The 20,104-nt window shown below is 53.3% G+C and overlaps 7 protein-coding genes across 7 annotated transcripts; 5 read left to right on the plus strand and 2 right to left on the minus strand.

The window, feature by feature from the left end:
* Positions 1-619: 619 nt before the first annotated feature.
* On the minus strand, positions 620-2,279 carry LRP88_10529 (transcription factor domain-containing protein; the record flags this gene model as incomplete). The annotated part of the gene is made up of 3 exons (XM_083246985.1): positions 620-741; positions 794-2,006; positions 2,118-2,279. The coding sequence occupies 3 exons, from the start codon at positions 2,277-2,279 to the stop codon at positions 620-622; spliced, it is 1,497 nt and encodes a 498-aa protein (XP_083098098.1).
* Positions 2,280-3,513: 1,234 nt separating this feature from the next.
* Positions 3,514-5,259, plus strand: LRP88_10530 (major facilitator superfamily domain-containing protein; the record flags this gene model as incomplete). Its single annotated transcript, XM_083246986.1, has 4 exons — positions 3,514-3,612; positions 3,672-3,953; positions 4,014-4,349; positions 4,399-5,259. 4 exons carry the CDS (start codon positions 3,514-3,516, stop codon positions 5,257-5,259), a joined length of 1,578 nt encoding a protein of 525 aa, XP_083098099.1.
* A 628-nt stretch (positions 5,260-5,887) lies between these two features.
* Positions 5,888-6,596, plus strand: LRP88_10531 (flavin-linked sulfhydryl oxidase; the record flags this gene model as incomplete). The annotated part of the gene is made up of 2 exons (XM_083246987.1): positions 5,888-6,039; positions 6,155-6,596. The coding sequence occupies 2 exons, from the start codon at positions 5,888-5,890 to the stop codon at positions 6,594-6,596; spliced, it is 594 nt and encodes a 197-aa protein (XP_083098100.1).
* Positions 6,597-9,358: 2,762 nt separating this feature from the next.
* LRP88_10532 (thiamine diphosphate-binding protein) lies at positions 9,359-11,197 on the plus strand (the record flags this gene model as incomplete). The annotated part of the gene is made up of 3 exons (XM_083246988.1): positions 9,359-9,545; positions 9,605-10,838; positions 10,900-11,197. 3 exons carry the CDS (start codon positions 9,359-9,361, stop codon positions 11,195-11,197), a joined length of 1,719 nt encoding a protein of 572 aa, XP_083098101.1.
* Positions 11,198-11,652: 455 nt separating this feature from the next.
* LRP88_10533 (putative tRNA acetyltransferase) lies at positions 11,653-12,941 on the plus strand (the record flags this gene model as incomplete). Its single annotated transcript, XM_083246989.1, has 5 exons — positions 11,653-11,721; positions 11,841-12,005; positions 12,080-12,535; positions 12,598-12,738; positions 12,798-12,941. 5 exons carry the CDS (start codon positions 11,653-11,655, stop codon positions 12,939-12,941), a joined length of 975 nt encoding a protein of 324 aa, XP_083098102.1.
* A 3,428-nt stretch (positions 12,942-16,369) lies between these two features.
* LRP88_10534 (uncharacterized protein) lies at positions 16,370-17,770 on the plus strand (the record flags this gene model as incomplete). The annotated part of the gene is made up of 1 exon (XM_083246990.1): positions 16,370-17,770. One exon carries the CDS (start codon positions 16,370-16,372, stop codon positions 17,768-17,770), a length of 1,401 nt encoding a protein of 466 aa, XP_083098103.1.
* Positions 17,771-17,945: 175 nt separating this feature from the next.
* On the minus strand, positions 17,946-19,920 carry LRP88_10535 (SGT1 protein-domain-containing protein; the record flags this gene model as incomplete). Its single annotated transcript, XM_083246991.1, has 2 exons — positions 17,946-19,612; positions 19,764-19,920. The coding sequence occupies 2 exons, from the start codon at positions 19,918-19,920 to the stop codon at positions 17,946-17,948; spliced, it is 1,824 nt and encodes a 607-aa protein (XP_083098104.1).
* Between the last annotated feature and the right edge of the window lie 184 nt (positions 19,921-20,104).

Below are 20,104 nucleotides of genomic sequence, written 5' to 3' on the forward strand. Positions count from 1 at the left end.
TGATAGTGGATGCCGGGAGGACGGGCGCTAGTGACGATTTGGGGCTAGTGTCTCGCTGCTTCAACCGTCGTTATGTAGACATGGGATGAAAAGATGAACACGAGTATAAAACCTTTAATGAACTTGTGAAGCTGTTTCCACTGTTTGATGAGAATTTGCTGGCATTTCAGAGCTAAATCGCCTATCGCAGTTGGTCCCCTGGCAGTTTAAATGGTTACCTAGGTAAGAAACGAATAATGGCATCACCAAACTCGAACGTCTGTCCCATATGGCAGGACGCAAGAGAAATGTGGGAGCGGACATGCAATAGCAGCTGGGTGCTTCAACACACACTCGTGATTAATATCAGCACGAGAAAAATACAAGAATGCAAGTGGCTCTTTAGAAGATGTTTAATAAATTCTTAGTGTAAAGATGTAATTAGCTTAGAAGGGCCTCTATAAGAACTTTCCTTTGCTTTAGATGGCTTTCTCCTTCTTTATGATTGCTGTTATAGAAAAGGCGGGAAATAAACTGATGAGCATCTACTAAAAATAGCTAGGTGCCTAGGTTTAGTGGTACACCAAGTAGCCAAGTTGGTATGTCAAATATTCGCTCTCGTCGACGACCTCCAGCCCAGTCACAGAGTAAAGTCACTTGGTGTACTTCCAAACGCCCCAAAGAGAGATGGATCCTGAGTCATGTCCTCACAGCTGTTGAGATAGCCCGGTGCAATCACTCCCGGCATATGTTTGAAAAGGTCTTCCCAAGCATTAGCATGGTAACCAAGAGTCAGGGGAGACAATAGACTTACCATCCAACGATGTGGTGGGAGATTCCCCATGCTTCAACACCACCGAGATGGTCTTAGCCGCTCTTTGGGCCTCCGTGGATTGACCGGCGTTCATCTCCCAAATACTCCTCGCAGTAGCCAAAGCTTCCAGAATATCATCTCGCCGAGGCAGGGAGTTGGTAAAGCTGGGATCTGCGTCCTCGTCGGACCTGCTCAGAGCAAAGCATAGCATCATTGTAGCCTGCAGGAATTCGTGATTGAGCGACGTGGCCACCTTCCAGCGAATGCCATACATGAGGCCCCCAGGCTGGGTCTCCTCACTCATCCTTCGCTGATGGTCCAATATTGCTAGGGCAGCATCGATACATGCCTTGCTGGATCTAGTGCTCGTTTCCCCGGAGGAGCCTTTCACAAAGGCTCGCCGGTGCAGGAGATAGACGGCCTTGTTTATCAGAATGTCCAAGAACATACGATACAGTATCGTCACGGGGTTGTCGGCAATCGATTCCTGGAGCGATTTGTGCTTTAGCCATGCCGGTATAGATTCGACGGTTTCTTCAAGCTTGGTACTTAGCGCAGAGATCGTGGGAGCTGAGGGCGGTCCTGTTTCTGTTACATCGTATACCTCGGCCGCCAGTTTGATGATGCGGTGTCTTTGAATGATGTATAGCAGCGAGCTGGGCTCGGTCAGTGGCCGCTCGTCTGGAGTTTCGTCATGCTCGAGACTTATGTCCCCGTCAAGCAAGTGTGCAGGAGGGTGTGTATCACACTGGGAGTCCTTGATGATGCGTGGTAGTCCAACTTGTGTACTCGTAAAGAAATCCATATCGTAGAGGGTCATCCATATTCGCCGTCTAAGCTCTGCTTGTAATGGTCGAATAGTCGGCCAGTGAGCTGGGTCTCGGTGCAGTCCCATGCGCATGGCAACTCGGATGACGACGCCCATCAATACCCAAGTGCCGACATGTGTATCGACGTTGACATTCTGGTCAAGAGCGAAATGCAAGGTTAGTGTTTCTATCGTATATCTACTCGACCGCAGATAATCCCCAGCAACCAAGCAGTGGATGGTAAGGGTTCGATACGTCTCCAATGTGTCCTGTGATTCAGTTGCGGACAAGCCAGAGGCCCCGATATCTTGCTGCTGGAGAAATATCGAGATGCTCATGATGCTGAACAAGAGCCCTATCCACATCATCGGGGCGGTTGAGAGATTGGCCCAAAAGTTTGTGTACTGAACAAGGTAAGTGAGTATACTTCAGGGTATGGCACTTGAACTTCACCTCGGCGAGGAATGTGTTTCGATGCAAAATGACTGATGGCGCTAGTTAATTGCTCAACATACGGTGGTACATAGAAACTCACCTGGGGCAAAGTCGAAGGTGTTAAAGAAGTAGGAGACGTGTCTATCAACCACCTTGCGGGGCGGCATCATGGCTAGAATCTGCTCTCTCGGGAGACAGGCGACACTCGTCAGAAGAGACATTCTCGTGGTCGGCAATCCCATATCAGCAGCAATTAAAGTCGATTCTGGGCCCGCTACACTGTCCGAGAAGTCGTCAGATAGTTCGTCTTTGAGCTGTCGAATCTGCCAACCATCAGTACCAAATTCATCAAGTCCGCTGCGTCGGCACACACGTCGTCTAAAATCGTAGCCCAATGAGAACTACCGGTGTAAACAGCATTGCCATCTTCGAGACTCAATTTTCCAATGCTTGCTGCTGTATGCCCATCGGAAGACGTTCCTTGTGTCGCGGCGTCTTTAAGGGCGTGTGGCACTGGGGCACTGGCCAAGGGTGTCTGTGAACTCTGCGCTGCCATTTCAGTAACGAGGCTTTCGATGCGGGCAACCCTCTGACGAGCATTTCTGCTCCTTCCATGAGGCCTATAATCAATGGCATCTTTGCGTTCTTGCTCTGAAGAGCTATAAATGCATTCCGCACCACGCCGTAGGCATGCGCTGCAGGGAGACTGTCTATTGCACCGAAGTCTACGACAATAGTTGTCAGTTGACGGGTCCGTCATCTGAGGTTCAACTTACTTGCGACCGCGGCAGAAGTTGCAGCTCAGTATAGGCTTATCCCTTCTCCTGCTTTGGTATGCCGACTGTGAATTCATCGCTGTGATGGTGTTGACGGAAAGATGTGGGGGATGTGATGAGTGAAGGTGACCACCGTGCCGGGTACGGAAATAGAGGCGCTTCGCACAGTGGGAAGCGTGAGAACTTGGAATGAAGAACATGGCCGGATACACACCTTAGCCAAGAAATTAGTTGAGGATTAGACGAGTAATTAGAAGAGACTATGAGAGCTCTTGACGGCCTTAAATTGTTTACCCTAAATCTAAGCTTGCGATTAATTCAAAATATGAAAAGCCAGCAATGAGACTCTAGTGAGGATATGTAGCCATTTGAAGAATATCTTCAAATCTTCCTCAGTTACACGTCCTACTCTTTTCAACCAATGTGTAAATGCGTGTCCTTTCAACCCCGGAGGGACGGAGGGTAAGTGGGTCCAATATCCGGAGGGTCACGGCAGAGGGCCCGAGACGGACGGTCGGACAGTCATCGTGTAAGCTCATTGGTCAATGGTATTGCAACCAAACTGTTGCGACGACTGTCCGCGATGGAATCATGACTTTAATGCCCGCCCATGAACATTTATAAACCAAGTCGGTGAGGCCATAGACACATTATGCCCACCAATCTAAAATTACTTTCATCTTTTGCTTTAGTGCCCAAAATGATGCCAACAGAGAAAGTCGACGTGGTCTACCCTTCGGGTGTCAGGCTTGTGCTGCTCATGACATCCGTCTTTATTGGCATGTTTCTAGTAGCACTGGTACGTCAAACATAATGAAGCTCCTTTGCATGAACGTCTATCCACTGATCTACTTATAGGACAAACTTATCATCTCGACCGCCATCCCCGCCATCACCGACGAGTTCCATTCGGCCAACGATATTGGCTGGTATGGCACGGCCTATCTTCTCACCAACTGCGCCTTCTTGCTTGTGTTTGGCAAGATGTATACCTTTCTGGACGTCAAGGCTACTTTCATGGCAGCCGCCGTGTTGTTCGAGGTGGGCTCCGCCATCTGTGGCTCGGCACCCAACTCGATCGCCTTCATCATCGGCAGGGCCATTGCAGGCCTAGGAGCCGGGGGTATACAGTCCGGGGTTGTAAGTCTTCATCCTTGTCGCTTATCATGCTTACTTACTCACATATCATCAACTCGCTAGCTTGTGATAATCGTCTATGCCGTCCCACTCCAGAAGCGGCCCATGTATCAAGGTCTCTTTGGAGCCGTGTATGGGATCTCCTCCATAATCGGCCCACTGGTCGGTGGTGCTTTCGCCACAAACGTGACTTGGAGATGGTGTTTCTATATCAATCTTCCATTGGGAGGCGTAGTGCTAGTGTGTGTCTTCTTTCTGCTTCACATCCCTGAGCGTTCCACTCCGGCGAACACCTTGCGCCAAAAGCTACAACAGCTTAACATCGAGGGACTATTGGCTCTCCTTCCTGGAGTGATTTGTCTCTGCCTGGCACTCCAATGGGGAGGGTTCACTTTAAGTGTAAGTCCAAGTTCCAGGTCAAGCCAACCGAGCTGACTATCGATACCAGTGGAGCAACGACAGGATCATTGCGTTGCTTGCCGTCTCTTTTACCCTGTTGATCGCATTTGTCTTGATCCAGATATGGAAACCGGCACAGGCAACGGTACCACCACACATATTCATCCAGCGAAGCATCGCCGGTGGGTTCTGGGTGAGCTGCTGCGTCGGAGCACACCAGACACTGCTCATTTATTTCCTACCCATCTGGTTTCAGGCAATCAAAGGTGATTCGGCCGTCGAAAGCGGCATCCACCTCTTGCCCATGGTGCTTTCGCTTGTGGTTGCGTCGATCCTCACGGGAGTGCTGACCACCCGTGTTGGATACTACATGCCATTCTTGATCCTGGGCACCTGCATCGCGGCGATTGGTGCCGGAGTTCTTACTTGTCTTCACGTGGACACATCGGCGGGCCAATGGATCGGGTACCAGGTTTTGTACGGCTTCGGTCTAGGCGCTTGTTTTCAGGCGCCTAACATGGCTGCGCAGACGGTGCTACCTCGGAATGAGGTCTCGATCGGGGCTTCGCTCATGCTTTTCGCTCAGACGCTCTTTGGCGCCATCTTTGTGTCTGTCGGTCAGAACGTTCTTAATGGCGAGCTAGCTAAGCGCCTTGCCAAGTTCTCGAGTATCACTCCTCAGCAGATCGAATCTGCTGGGGTGACCGGTCTCTTTAAGATGATCCCGGACAGGTATCATGGGGCAGCTCTGCAGGCCTACAATAGCTCATTGAGTGTATGTTTCCGAGTCGCGCTCATTATGGCCTGTCTTGCCATTCTCGGTGGTCTTGCTATGGAATGGCGCAGCGTCAAAAAAGAAGCGAGGGAAGAAATTGGTGATGGCGTCGAAATGAGGACTGTTGAAGCATAAACTGCCGGGTAGTTGAGATATCTCGGATGGGCTTTGGAGGTAAATATAAAGGAGGAACTTGATGGTTGTTATTTCACACATATGAGAATATCAGTGTATTATCAGACAATTTTTAGGCAGAGCATGTAAAAATTAGTAGACTGTTATCCCAACATTTGCCCATCTTCAACAGCCATGCTAAAGTGAAGTGAGATTCAATCCGTGAAGGGTCGTCAAGGAGTGAAACAATAGACATCTTCCAATACATAATTTTATGCAAATGCATATCCACATGTCACCCCACGTTCAATAGCGGCACCCTATTTCTTATCGATAAGGTCTTGGCGATGGAGCCATCGCGATTGACGTCTTCCGATGGCCTATTTTCGTTCCTGGACCGGCTTCTCGGGAGGGCTGACAAATTGGCGTCACACCACGACAAGGCCAGGACCCGCGGCCTTTAAGCTCTTTTGCTTTTAAGTCCCTCTTTTTCTCTTTCCTCCTGTGGTTTATCTGTTTACCTGTGCGAGCGGCTATCGATACGTCCCCTACCTCTGATTGCACCGAAGCTCCGGCCTTCGGTCCCTTTAATCTTGTTGCACCACTCGCCACACCCGGCCACATCTCGCGAGAGGAACTCCGTGGCGCCATGGCAGAAGAGCCCAGAGATACACGGGACGACAAGTCCTCGGCGGTTACGTCCGCTGCCCCTGGCGCGTTGGCCCCTGCGCAGGGAGGAGGCTCTGCTGAGCCGCCCAAGAGGATCCCCAGGGGAGTGGTCCTGGGCCCGGATGGCAAACCGTGAGTCAACGACGCCCGCTATATCCCCGGCACCAGGACTCCCTCTCGTGTCATATCTTTGTGTCTCTGGAATCGATCTATTCGCTAACCGTGCTATCTCTCTCACCCCATGCAGATGTCGGAATTGCACGTCTTTCGCCGCGTGGGCCGCCCAGACAAAGGACACTCTCAAGCACGATGCTGCACGGACACCGACGGCGACACAAGGGCCTCCGGCCGACTGCCCTCCGGACGTCGAGACACTTGGCCGGAGCACGTGGACTCTGCTGCACTCGATCGCGGCTCAGTACCCGGAGCAGCCGTCCAGGGGCCAGCAGTCGGACCTCCTCAGCTTCGTGGGTCTGTTCTCCAAGCTGTACCCGTGCTGGGTGTGCGCCGAGGACTTTCAGGGCTATCTACATCGCGACGCGCCCAAGGTCGGTAGCAGGGACGAGTTTGGCAAGTGGCTGTGCGGCGCACACAACGAGGTGAACCGCAAGCTTGGCAAGCCTGAGTTTGACTGCTCCAAGTGGGAGGAGAGATGGCGGACTGGCTGGAAGGATGGCCGCTGCGATTAAGCTGAGGCTACGAAACTTCGGAGCTCGACCCGAGAGAAGCTCGGACGGTGTGAGCTGAGGCTACGAGGCTGGATCGCCGGCCGGGCCGGTGGATTCAGGGTCCAGGACGGTGATGTGATTTTTTTTGGGGAGCCTCGGTGTGCGGTGTACGATATTGGTCTGAGATCAAGGGAAGGGTGTCCCTTCGGGGATGCACACCGGTTGGTTTGTGTACTTGTATGATGACTCGCCGGAGAAGACGTGGCCGAAGGTGGATACAGCCAATGCCTTGAGAAAAAGAGTGGGATATTCTAGAGAGGAGGATAAAAGAGGCCAGCATCGGGAATCAGGGCATGGCAAGGACATGCATGGCCGATGTTGACACTGACGACATGAAGGGACAAGATGGTTGCACAGCAGGGGCGTCGAATGGATAGAATCTCTTCTCACGATATGTATGATATCAGATACAAACAGCTCCCTTGTATAATACACAATGTACATGCCGATGGACCTACCTATAGAAGGGTTCCCGGGCAGAACTTCTAGAAGGGAACTAGAACAGGGTCTATATCTAAGCATGTATCGAGGTCCTGTCTTGTAGACCGTAGCAGCAGGTCTCCCTCGTTCGCCGCACCTAAAAGGAACCGTATCAAATCTCCGTGCTGTTCGGCTCGCAGCTCCGGTGAAAGCATGGACGAGGAAGACCCAGCCCTGCCAGACCACCAGGCCGTAGCGAAGAACCAGAAAGAAACGTCTTTTTTTCTCCCAAAGAACCGTGTGCCCCCTACCCGCCTGCCCGTGTGTCTATCCCTGCTCCATTCGGTGTTCCCCCTTTGGCCGGTGACGAGGCCACACCGCGATAAGGATGATCTGACAAGGCCTTGTAAACACACACGGCACCGTCTACTGAACTACCGGGCCGCCTTACTGCTAGCCCCCCCCCCCTGGTGCAACGAGCGGGCGCTGCAGCTTTCAATCTCTGGTTACCTTACCCTGCAAACCGGTCCCCATCTCGCATGCCCGTCAGTCTCTCTCTCTCTTGTCTCGGGCCCCCATCCCTGCGATGACGGGTTCTGTAACGCGATGTTTGGTCGACCCTCGTAACCTCATACCGACGGCAAGAAGCGGCAAGGAGAGGAAAGGAGAGGTTTTGAGAGTCAAGAGGTTGACCTTGTTTTTTTTAATTGCTTTCGCAGTTGAATGTCCGTTTTCTCGAGACACAATATGCCACCACCAAAGGGCCTTTTACGGATACGATATCCCTGCCTCAGCCCGCAAGCCCCCCTCTCTTTTTGCTACGCAGCTGCGAATAGGTGCCTCTTTTTTGTTACATAGGTAGTATGCGTAGGTTGTTGTCGTCTCTTGTCCCATCGATGTTCGGAACGACATGCCGCCACCATCTCTTGAGTCAATGCTTACGGGAAGGGTGAATGCTACGGTCCCATGCAAGATGCCCTGCTGCTCACTGCCGGAGCTGGCAAAGCCATCGGCAAGACGCGCATCGCATCGTATTCTACCCTGAGCCAAATGGACCGCAGATGAGACGGTCTCGCCATGGTCGTCATAGCCGTTGGCAAAGAGCGCACTTGGACCCCCGTTCCCAATTGCCGCATCTTGCTTGGTTGGGCCTCGACTGCTTCTGGCCTCTGCTGCATCTCGTTCGCTGCGCTGTTCCGGCAAAAACAACGCCATGGGTTCGTAAATATCCATCCAGTGAGACCCATCACCGTCCCGTCGGATATAATCATTTATGGCATGGTCCCGGCCCGCGCTCGGCCACACAGAGAACGTGGTCCGGCCTAGCCGAGAAAGAGTCAACAGCATCAGGGATCTCACATCATATCGGAGCTGCCCTGTATACCGCAAGATGGGATCGTGGCTGGCTTGCTTCTTGTTTGCTTTGGCTCTGGGCCCTTGTTCCTTGCCCTGCCCTGTCCGGCATCCCACCTCCCATGGAATGGATGCTGCCACATCTATACTCGAGAGCTCTTGCAACTTGCGACACCTACAAACGTGCCATGGCATTTCTGGTTTAGAGTACCTGCATCGAAAAAAAAAGATATGGAGACCTGAGCTGTCTCGATCCCCCTACAGCATGGCCCTAGTCTAGTCTGCCCGATTGAGGGACCCGTCAGAGGAAAGCTTGCATCATATGATTATTGTACTGTAGAAAAAAAAACTGAGAGGCGTCGGTGGCATTACATCACCATGGCTGAAACGCTCACCACTGGCTCGAGGGGGCTCACCTCGCTCTTTCGGGCGCCCGCCCGGGAGCGAGCGATGGATCGATCACTCGAGAACAGCGGTAAATGTCATGTCGGACCTGGACCTGATCCCTATCCCTCATTCATGCCGTTGCGTCCCCTGCGGGCTCCGATTGCGCTCATATCATGATGGTCTTATTTTTGGCAGCCAAATCAGATTCAAGGATCGAATGCGTATACGCCCGCTCTTTCGAGGTGTGGATGGATTGGATGGATGGGATGTCCTCACTCAACCTTCTACAGTAGCTGTTGGCTGCTGCTTTCGTCTGCCAGAGCCAGAGTATAAACATCTCACTTCCCCTCCTCCCGGATCCAGCTTCTTTCCCATCTCCATTCTTATCAACCTGCATTCCATCCATCACATTGTCTTGGTTTCAATCACACAGACACCCACATCTTCCCTATAAAGCTTGGCTAGCTTCACCTACCTACCCCTCCAGCTCCGAGCTTATCAGCTATCGCCTCCATCATCAATTCCTCTAGATCTTCAGCAACCACCATCCAATCTACCCCATCATGAGTGAAGATCAGGTCCAGGGCCTCAAGCAGCCCATCGACGTCGCCGAGTACCTCTTCAAGCGACTCCACGAGGTCGGTGTCCGCTCCGTCCACGGTGTTCCAGGCGATTACAACCTCGTTGCCCTCGACTATCTTCCCGATTGTGGTCTCAAGTGGGTCGGCAGCGTCAACGAGCTCAATGCTGGTGAGTCCTCATCATGACTTCATCCCGTTCCCCCCTCAGTCACTGACGTCTCTCTCTAGCCTATGCCGCCGATGGCTACGCCCGAGTCTCCAAGATTGCTGCTCTCATCACCACCTTTGGTGTTGGTGAGCTTTCCGCCATCAATGGCCTCGCCGGTTCCTTCTCCGAGCACATTCCCGTCGTCCACATCGTTGGCTGCCCTTCCACCATCTCCCAGCGCGACCAGATGCTTCTCCACCACACTCTCGGCAATGGCGACTTCGACGTCTTCGCCAACATGAGCTCTCAGATCTCCTGCAACATGGCCAAGCTCACCAAGCCTTCCGAGATTGCTGAGCAGATTGATAACGCTCTCCGCGCTTGCTGGCTCCAGTCCCGCCCCGTCTACATCATGCTCCCCACCGATATGGTTCAGGAAAAGATTGAGGGTGCTCGCCTCGAGACCCCCATCGACATGGCAGAGCCTGAGAACGACCCCGAGAGCGAGGACTTTGTCGTCGAGGAGGTCCTCAAGGCCATGTACGCTGCTACCCGCCCTGTCATCCTGGTTGATGCTTGTGCCATCCGTCATCGTGTCGTCGAGGAGGTGCATCAGCTCATCGACAAGCTTGAGCTCCCCGTCTTTGTCACCCCCATGGGCAAGGGCGCTGTGAACGAAGACCACCCCAACTATGGTGGTGTCTTTGCTGGTGAGGGATCTCATCCTCCCCGAGTCAAGCAGATCGTCGAGGAGTCGGATCTGCTCATCACCGTTGGCGCTCTCAAGAGTGACTTCAACACTGCCGGTTTCTCCTACAGAACCTCCCAGCTCAACTCTGTCGACTTCCACAGCACTTACTGCAAGATCCGATATTCCACCTATCCTGGTGTCGCCATGAGGGGTGTCCTGCGCAAGGTCATTGACAAGGTTGACCCTGCTTCCATGCCTGCGCCTTCCATCCCCGAGGTTGTCAACGAGGTCGAGGAGAACTTTGACAGCTCCGAGACCATCACCCAGGCTTGGTTCTGGCCTCGCATTGGCGAGTTCCTCATCCCCAAGGATATCATCGTGACCGAGACCGGAACTTCCAACTTCGGTATCTGGGATACCAGATTCCCTCCCAACGTCACTGCTCTCAGCCAGGTTCTCTGGGGTAGCATCGGCTGGTCCGTTGGTGCTTGCCAGGGTGCTGCACTCGCAGCCAAGGATCTTGGAAACGGCCGACGAACAATCCTCTTTGTCGGTGATGGATCCTTTCAGCTGACTGCTCAGGAACTGAGCACCATGATCCGACATGGCCTCAAGCCCACAATGTAAGTTGACACCTAGCTCCTCTCATGAAGTATTAAAACCTGACGCTAACTCTCCCAATAGCTTTGTCATTTGCAACGATGGTTTCACGATTGAGCGTTTCATCCACGGCATGAATGCCGAGTACAACGACATCAACGAGTGGAAGTACAAGGAGTTGGTCAGAGTGTTTGGCGGTGAGAAGACCTGCAAGACATTCACCATCAAGACCAAGGACGAGCTCAACGACCTCCTGGTCGACGAGGAGTTCAAGGCCGCCGACTGCCTCCAGTTCGTCGAGCTCTACATGCCCCGGGAGGATGCCCCCCGTGCCCTGATCATGACGGCAGAGGCCAGCGCCAAGAACAACGCGAAGAAATAAACGTGACGGATAGAATGGTTTTGGAAAATGTTCCTGGCGAACAGAACAAATGGGTTGGAGGGAGACAGACAGTGCCCGGTCACTTGGTCAGGCCCTGGTCTGGGTTAATGGTAATGGCTGATTGGTGCGGTGCGCATTATAGAATGGCGGTTTGCTGAGCAGGTCTTTGCCTGAAATTGTAAAAGCGAATATTATTATGAGAATTGATTCATTTTCAGTTTTTGAGTGTTGATGACCAGGTTGTGAGTTGAGCTGAAAGGTCGTGTGATGAGGAGAGCTGAGGTAGGACGCGGATACACGTGATACGCTGGCACGTCGCGTTGAAAATCTCCATGTATCCACGTACCTTTCACCTTACTAACACCAAAGCTTGCTTCAACATCCTCGCTCCAACACAACTCGATCAATTCCAAGGCCAATTGCTTTACTGAAACCGAGTTTCATTTTACAACATCATGAGTGACGGGGCAAACAAGCGGAAGCAAGGACCTGGGGGGAGCGGTCCGGCCAACAAGAAGAGCAAGGTAGGCCAGATGAACCGATCCATCCCACCATCAAAACCCCTTTCTCCCACTCCTAGGATCCAAATCCCGTTCATATTACGAATGATTTGTCAGAACAAAAGTGCTGATCATATTCATAGGGAGGCAGCGCTGGCAAGTGGCAGACGCCACACCAAAAGGCCAAACAAACTGAAAAGGTGGAGTTGGGAAGAACTTTGGAGATCAACGATGCCGGGATCTGGGTCACATACGCCAGGGGCATGAAAGGCAAAGCTATGCGGGAATTCAGGGCCCTTTGTGATGAGGTATGTGACTCGTGCTCGTGCATGTTCCATGTCTATCATGGCCCGGCGCACTCAACTGACTTGGGTTACTGCAGTATGGCGAATCACTGTTTGGGATAAAGCCTCCGGCTGAAGATGGTGAGGGCGAGGAGGAAGGCGAAGAGCCTAAGGACATTGAAGCTTCGATCCAACAGGAATTGGCCGGCATGGGTGCCAAGAAGCCCAAGACGAAGCAGTTCTTTACGCCCATATCAACTAACCTCGACTGCGTCTTCTTCATGAAGCTCCAGAAGCCCGCTGAGCCCCTCGAGATGGTCAAGCGGATTTGCCAGGATGCCAAAGGTTGCCCGGACCCAAGACAGCGCAAGGTCAAGTACATCAACCGCCTCACACCCGTCTTTGATACAGACAGGGCAACCGACAAAGGCATCGAGCGCGTGGCGCGGACGGTCATGGCTCCATTCTTTGAGCTCAAGAGCGAGTCAGGAGAGGATACAACCGAGAAGGCGGCCGCTTCGCAGGGTGATGGTGAGGGGCCTGCATCCTGCACGGTAAGAAACAGCCATGATTCGTGGGGATGCTTTGCGTGAAGCTGATCAGGTCCTGCCTCCAGTACGCCATTAGACATACCATCCGGAACCACACCGCTTTCAAGTCGAGCGTCGTCATCAAGATGATTGCGGATCTGGTGAGCCCCAAGCACAAGGTCAACCTGACAAGCCCCGACAAGGTGGTATTGGTCGAGATTTTCCAGGTAAGCGGCCCTCGCGTATTGGACCTATGGTGGCATCAAGAAAGCTGACTAGCGTTGAGACGTTCTGTGGAGTCTCGGTTGTCGATGGTAAGCAGTGGGAGGAGCTCAGGCGTTACAATATAAACGAACTGTACAAGTTGATCCCTCAGAAGGAGGAGGAGCCCGCAGGAGCCGAAGGAGCCGCCCCTTCCGAGTCGACGTAGGCTCCGGATGGCTCTCGTTGGACACGGTTGGCAGGCATGTAACTTTGCGAACCGAGTGCGATCAACGTGCAAGATGAGTAGAACCCTTTAATTACGGCAACACAACAAGAACCGACCGGGCGTAGCGGTCAGACGGGGTTGGTTGAAAGCCAGCATGTCATTGACCCATCAACTACTCCATGGCTGTCCACAATGGCATCCCAAAAAGCCATGCTGGCCCGGCCGCGCTTCTGCATGAGTTCGTTTGGGGGTCACGACAGCCTCCAACAGGGAACACCGGTGCCCCCGACGACAGGGTTCCGTACCCGAGGGAAATAAAGGTCATACGCTGTCACACAAAGGATCGGTACCGGTTGGCTCTCTGGGGCGGGAAAGGACTGGTGAATAGATTGGCAGGCTATTGCCGCCAGAGTTTGTCAAAGACACGACAGAAAAGACAATATGTTTTTCAGCACTCAATATCAACGCCGACCAATCTGCAGAATATGAGTTTCATGGGGACACACCCCTAGCTACCAAGCCCCGTGCGGCTCGGGTGAAGGCTTGACCGAGATGCAGCTCTAAGAGTAGCCGTAGGAGCTTGGCCAGATTAACTTTTCGAAGACTCCCGGCTCGGCTACTGAGTGGGACACGGGATGTGTCGCTGAGCACGGAACCAAAGATGTGAAATGACTCTGGTCGAAAGGAATGAGGGCGGAGGGGATGAGTTGAATGCACCCAACAGAGGAATCGGATCCAGAAAGGCTGTTATACGTGCATTGCATCCAACACACGACGCCTTCCAACGAGAAACATGTGAGACTCGGCATCTAAAACCCGGAGCAATTCCGTGCGGCCCGCATACGGGACGGGTGGTATTGTTCGGGCCCGAAGACACGGGGCTTGAAGGCTTTGACTGGGATGTTCTACTCCGTTGGTCTTGGAGGATGCCATTCAGAGACCTTTTGATCAAGCTTGACTTGAAGCGGTAGCCATATCCGCCGTGGCTGGGGGCCACTGACTGGAGACCAGGGGGCTCCACGTCCGGCTGCGAGAAAGAAAAGAACCTGCGGTGACGAAATCGTCCAGGATTGGAAAGACGAGAGAAACAAGACGGGGTCCCGAGAAGAAGGCGAAAGAAGAAGAGAAGGGAAAAAAGCCACAGAAAACACCACACGAGCGAGGTTGCTGGGATGCAGGGTTTCGCGGAATGCGCGCTCAAGTCAGCTTCGCTTGCGGCAGCCAATCATAAATTTCCCGACTCGCTTCTCGATGCACGCCAGAGGCCATCCGTCCCCCATGTGGGATGGTTAAGGTCCATCAGGCATCCAGCTCTTTCTTCTCCAGTTGCAGGGGGCCAGGTCGTGCTGCTGCAGATCAGGAGCGTTTTGGTTGTGGCACATGAGGCGATGTGACGCTTCTCGAATGCTCTTCCTTCTGGTCTTGTCGTTCTCTAGAAGGGGGTTTCTTGGATGTTTGATGAAGGGCTTCTTCAATTGAGGTCGGGCTGAGCCAGACCAGAATGGGAGTTGGCCTCATGGCGGAGCCGGATCAGTTCCCGGTCCGTGACCCTGCCGTCGATCACGCCTAAAGAGACTTCGCTACGTAACGTAACCAAGTGTCGTTTGTTGTTGGTTGACCAAGCGAAAGCGAAGCGATAGGTTCTGGTTCTGCAACAGAAGACGGATACAGCACAGAGCCGCTCGGTTGGGTTCAAGGCTGAAGGGGAGGGGGCGTGAAGGCCCCGTCGTCTATCCTGTCAGATCAGGCCAGGCCAGGCCAGTCAACCTATGCATCTGCATCTGCACCTGCATTTACAGTTCGCCCGTTGTATGCTGTGCCTTCTCTTCGGCCGTGTTCCGCTTCCTCTCTCCGACCCCCATGGAGAGAGGCGTTCCTGGGGGCCTCTTTTTTCCCCAATATTTTTTCAATAACAGCAACGTAACTCTCGCTAGCCCGGTTCAGGTTCTAGCCCGCTCCCCCTTGAGTCGACCCTTTGGAAACGCCTCTCGCCTCGGCTTGACCGTTCCGAGGATAGCAGGCGATTCGTTCTGTCTGTCTTTCTTTGGCCAGGCCCCTACAGGTCATCATCATCTCTCGTGCGCCTCTGCAAACGAGACTACCCGCCGCTATATCGTCGTCTATTGACGCCCCCCCTGGAGACAGCCAGCGACCGGTGAGCTAAGCCATGCATCCTGGGCTGGACCCCAAGTTTTTAATGGATGGGATGCTTTACTACTCTCCGTTCCTGAACAGGCACGCCGTCACGTTCTACTGTAAGTTAGTTGGCGCTCGCCTATATCGACCATTTGCATGTCCCGTTGCGCCCCCCCCGCCAGCCCAGCCCAGTCCTCCGTTCTCCATTCCGCCCTTCTTGATCGGTCTGTCTACTGGGCTGGACTGGCCAAAATCAGACCAACCCAACCCAGCCCAGCCCAGCCAGCCCTGTCATGGCTTCGAGGGCTCATGCGTCGTCTCGCTTCTGTCTCGCCCGTCATGGGCGAGTTTCCTTCTCTTACCGGCGGTGACATTGCCCCCCTGTCCCCGTGATAACTTTGCCTCCCTCCCCGTATAGCAAATCCTCATTTCGCTGTTGGTTCCAAATATCAAACGCACCTATATACCCACCCACTGACAGTACACCCACCGATATGCGTCTTGCCCCATCTCGACAACTCCTGCTCGTCTAGCCTCTACCTCCCTACGCACGAGGCGTTCCCAAGAACCGAAGCCAACTTGCATCGCGGGAGCTAACACGTCGTTCAATCGACCCACCGACTCGCATCTTGGAGTGTGTGGGCGGCATTGTCGTCATATCCCTTTCCGCGTCCCTGTTGTATCCATCCCATCCCATTCTCGCCCGCTCTCGGGTTCTTATGGGTGACTAGTACTTATCATTCTATTTATCATCACTCTTTTCCCCGGTCTCCTTCCTCTTGGGTCGTAATCGAATACTTGGCGCAGCAAAAGACAAGGGCTCTTGTAAGCGTTCGAGACCCCCAACACCACCACGGCCACTTCTCTCGACCAGAACACCTCTTTTTTGTCTCATCCCAGTGTTGCAAGCCTATCCTTGTCAGGCATGCACCGAAGACATAGTCCATCCTCGAATCTCCCCACACCAGGCTGTTGAATCGGTCAAGAGGTCAAGCATCCATTCCCGCAGGGCAACCCCATCTCTCTCTTGCAGCAGCAGCTGGCGTTTGAGTAGCTCTCGCCCATTCCCCATTAATATCACTAATCACTCCCAAACTACTTCTTTCTTATATATCCTCTTCCCCATGACTCGACCGTCGTACCAATGCACCGTTCGGGACGACGGCAGTCTGACCCCCTCGTCCCAGTACGTTGCGCAAACCTGCAACCTTGTGCGCGACAATATCCCCCGTTCGGCCCGAGACTTCTTTTCTGTTGATCCATCTACCGCTTCTTCCTCTGCTCCCAAATCCATGGCGGCTGCTCCGCCCGAGAGGTCAGTCCTCTCGCTCCTCAACGGCATCAGCCCTCGCCTGTCGATCCAGGAGCTGGAGGTTGTCCCCTCGGCTCGACTACAACGCCTGTACAATGTCAAGGTCACCGAGGGACCCAGCCTCTTGCTGGCTCTGCCTCCCCCTACTGTCATGCGACTGCTACGTTCAGAAAAGTCCTCTATCGGTTCTGAGGCTGCCGTGTTAAAGTGGCTTTCTGCTGTCGCCAGGGAGAAGAAGACAAGTCCAGCATCAGGCTCTAAGGAGACACTAGGCAGGGCCACGGGGGACTCATCAAGCAGTGAACGGACAACCCATTCTCTCTCAGGATATCTGCCCATACTAGTCCGGCACGAATCAACAGGTGGCGGTCTGGCAGTCGAGTACAACCTCAGTCGACCATCACGGGGTGTAGCAGTGTCTGCCCTCTCAAAACCTCTAACTCACCGCGAACGGAGGATTGTGGACTTTCAAGTTGGTCAATTACTCCGTCGGATATCAACACAGGTCTCACCAACGAGGAGATTTGGCATCGCCGCCGATGTGCTGTCGGTCCCGCCTTCGGTCGTTCACAACCCAGCGAGACGCCTTGAGGGCGGGTTACACGAGTCGAGGGGTGCTGAATCCTGGAGGGTGGCATTTCACAACCTGATGGAGGCTATCCTGCGAGACGGGGAGGACTTGACTATTATGCTCAATTATGACACTATCCGACGACACTTTTACCGTTTCGAACACCTACTTGACGCAGTGACGGAACCAAGGCTGGTTGTCTTAGATGCTGGAGAGGATTCGAATACGCTGGTGATACGGCCAGGTGATGGGGTCAACGGGAGTCAAGCAAAACTAATATCGGTACGGAAAAATTCAGGAAGTCCGGAGCGGGGAGAGAATACATCGAGAGACGACAGGGCGGTCGAATCGGATGATGAAGACGAAAGGGAGGAGTATACAATCAGCAAGGGGCAGATCGAGGTGACGGGCTTACGACAATGGAGCAATTGTATATTTGGAGACCCCCTTCTCGCCTCAGTCTTTAGCAAACGACCACGACCTTCGCAGGACTTTTGGCGTGGATTCGACAAACCAGTCCCAGGAGATGAGAGGGAACCGGCCCTCATCGAGGACACCCCCAACGCCCACATCCGCCTCCTACTATACGAGTGCTACCACGCCGTCGTCTCGCTTGTGGGTGAGTTCTACCGACCACAGAATGACGGCGGGAAGCGCGAGCTGGCTGCGCGAAAACACCTGGGCGGCGTGTTGACCCGGCTGGAGGAGCTGGACGATTCAGGGGGTCAGCGACGCAGGCGCATGAGCGGAGAGATGTCGCCGGCCAAGAGGCCGCGGTCTGGCGAGGATGAAGATGATAGTGATGAATAACGCTGGTTCGTCTTGGGATATTGGAAATATTGAGGCGTTTGCGGTGGGTGGGAAATACATATATGACATATTTCGGGTCATGATGCAGCGATTCCAGGTAGAACTCTCGCCCCAGAGCGAAGGGGCCAGTATAGAAGACTAAATGAGTTAAATTCACATTTTTAAGACCTTATCCTCAGGCCCTTCCTTTTCCCTTTACGGTTCGGCTACCGACATCTTTATCCGCGTCTTGACCATTCTCATCGTCTTCATCTCGCGGCAGCTGGAACCCCATCATGCCCAGAAGATTTCCCGTCGGGCCAGCCATACCCGCCTGGCTCTTGAAGCTCTCGAGGAGGTTCTTTGCCAGGTTGTAGTCAATGTCGACGTCCTCTTCGCTATCCTCGTCCTCCTCAGCCACGTCTGGCAGGGGGGTCGATCGACTGCTTTCACCAGCCTTCGAGCTCTTGTCCTTCAGCCGAGGGCGCTTCTCCTTGGCTGGATCAAGTTTCAAGGCGCCGTGCGAGTTAAGCTCGGCTTCAAACTCAGTGGTGAGTTTTCGAATCTCTTCGTCTTCTACCTCGTCGTCGCCAGAGCTCTTGGGCGCGGGCTTGGGAGACTCCTTCTTGGGCGATTCCTTCTTGCCTGGGGTTGGAGTTGAAGATGGCAAACCCATCATTTCCCTCATCATCCGGGAAAACTCCTCCTCATCGAAGCTGACCTCTTTATCCTCGGCATCACTGTCTTCATCCGAAAATTCATCGTCTTCATCGTCGTCAAAGTCCATCTCATCGAGTTCCGCTCCTTCCACTCCCGCCGAGTCATCATTGAGGAATGCTTCGAAGCGAGAGACGATCTTGCGTAGGTCAGACTTTGTGTTCGCATCGCCAAAACCCGATTTTTCGCCCTCCTTGGTTGCTCCTCGCTTTCCATCAAGCTCCTTTTCGAAATCTTCGTAGTTGATGTCCATCCAGGCTTCGCCGTCATCGCGAGTGGCATCTCCCCAGGACTTGATATCCTGATCCGTAGGAAGAACATCGTTACCGTCCTCTTCGAGGTCTTCAAGGACGATTGCCAGTTCTCTCACGACCCTGCTCTTGCTCTTTTCCGCTTTGGCGGCCAGCATTTCGAATCCACATGTAAGCTTCATGCCGATATCGAGCCGGGCTGTGATTTTGTCCGCCTCGCCTGAAGGGGCCTCCTTTTGGGCTTTCTGGATAATGTCTTGCCATGTTGGTGGCGCATCAAAGCGCTGGGAACGCAGTTGCGCGAAGAGCACTTTACTAAATCGCACCGAGACTGTTATGAGATCCTGGGGCGGGAACACGGGTTGTTCAGTAGGTGAGATGATACGCTTGAGTGCGATGGGATCTCGGAGGTAAAAGGCCTCCACAGCAGGGGCCACGGACTTTGGAAGTGAGTGTAGAACGTATGCCAGCTTCCTGGGTATCGTGACGAGGGAGTGATGAATCGATTCGGTAATCTGTGCTGGGTACTTCTCCAGCCTGTAGAAAGCCTCGGCCTCGACAAATGCTGAGTGAACGAGAGCTTCTGGTTTCGTCTTTAGAGCCTCAATCGCGTCAAGAAGCGTAAGGTTTCGGAGCTTGAGGTTTTCTTCATCCTTGACCGGGATGATCAACAACTTTCCGTCGTGAATCCATGTCCGATTGTTGTCGATCTCTGGGTTGAGCCACCTGGGCAGCACATTGGCTGCTTCAACGAGGAGGAACTCGCCGTCTGTGTCAAAGACTCTGATCCAGAGTTTCGGGTGCGACTTGGTGAGTTCTCTCAAGATGTAGACAATAAGCCACTCGTCTTCGACAGCGTCGCCGTAGTCTGTGATGCCATGAAGATACACCAACCCTAGCAAGGATTAGCTAGTCAGTCTAGTGAATTTAGGTGTGGCGCGGGCCCTTGCCTTGCTCATTCTTGAGGGTGAGGTTAAACTCGTCCTTTTGCCAGATGTAATCCCCTGTGAGTGAGGTGGCGAGGCCTATGGCCGACTTTCTCACACCTTCAATTTGCGAGAGTTGTCTTCGAGCCTCTAATTGAGGGTCCAATACGAAGAGGAGATACTCTACACAGTTATCGGGAAGTTGATTAGTGATTTCCGGCTGATCTGCCCCCTCAGAGGCAGTCCCTCCCTCAAAGACCGCCGATTTCGAAGACATGTTGAGCCAAACTTGAATTGTCAAGATTACGCCTACCTAAAGCTGTTGACTACAGGGTAGGGTATGCTGCTCGAGAGAGCTTGCTGCGTCACTCAGCTACACAAGCGCTAGTCCTAATTAGGAACAAAGAAAAGAAAACCCCCCACCTTCACGACACGTCCAGGTTCAACGCGTAGAGTGTAAC

This window comes from Fusarium phalaenopsidis (genome assembly GCF_050370095.1).
Source record: "Fusarium phalaenopsidis strain FUZ10S chromosome Unknown contig_32304, whole genome shotgun sequence".
NCBI classification, from domain to species: domain Eukaryota; kingdom Fungi; phylum Ascomycota; class Sordariomycetes; order Hypocreales; family Nectriaceae; genus Fusarium; species Fusarium phalaenopsidis.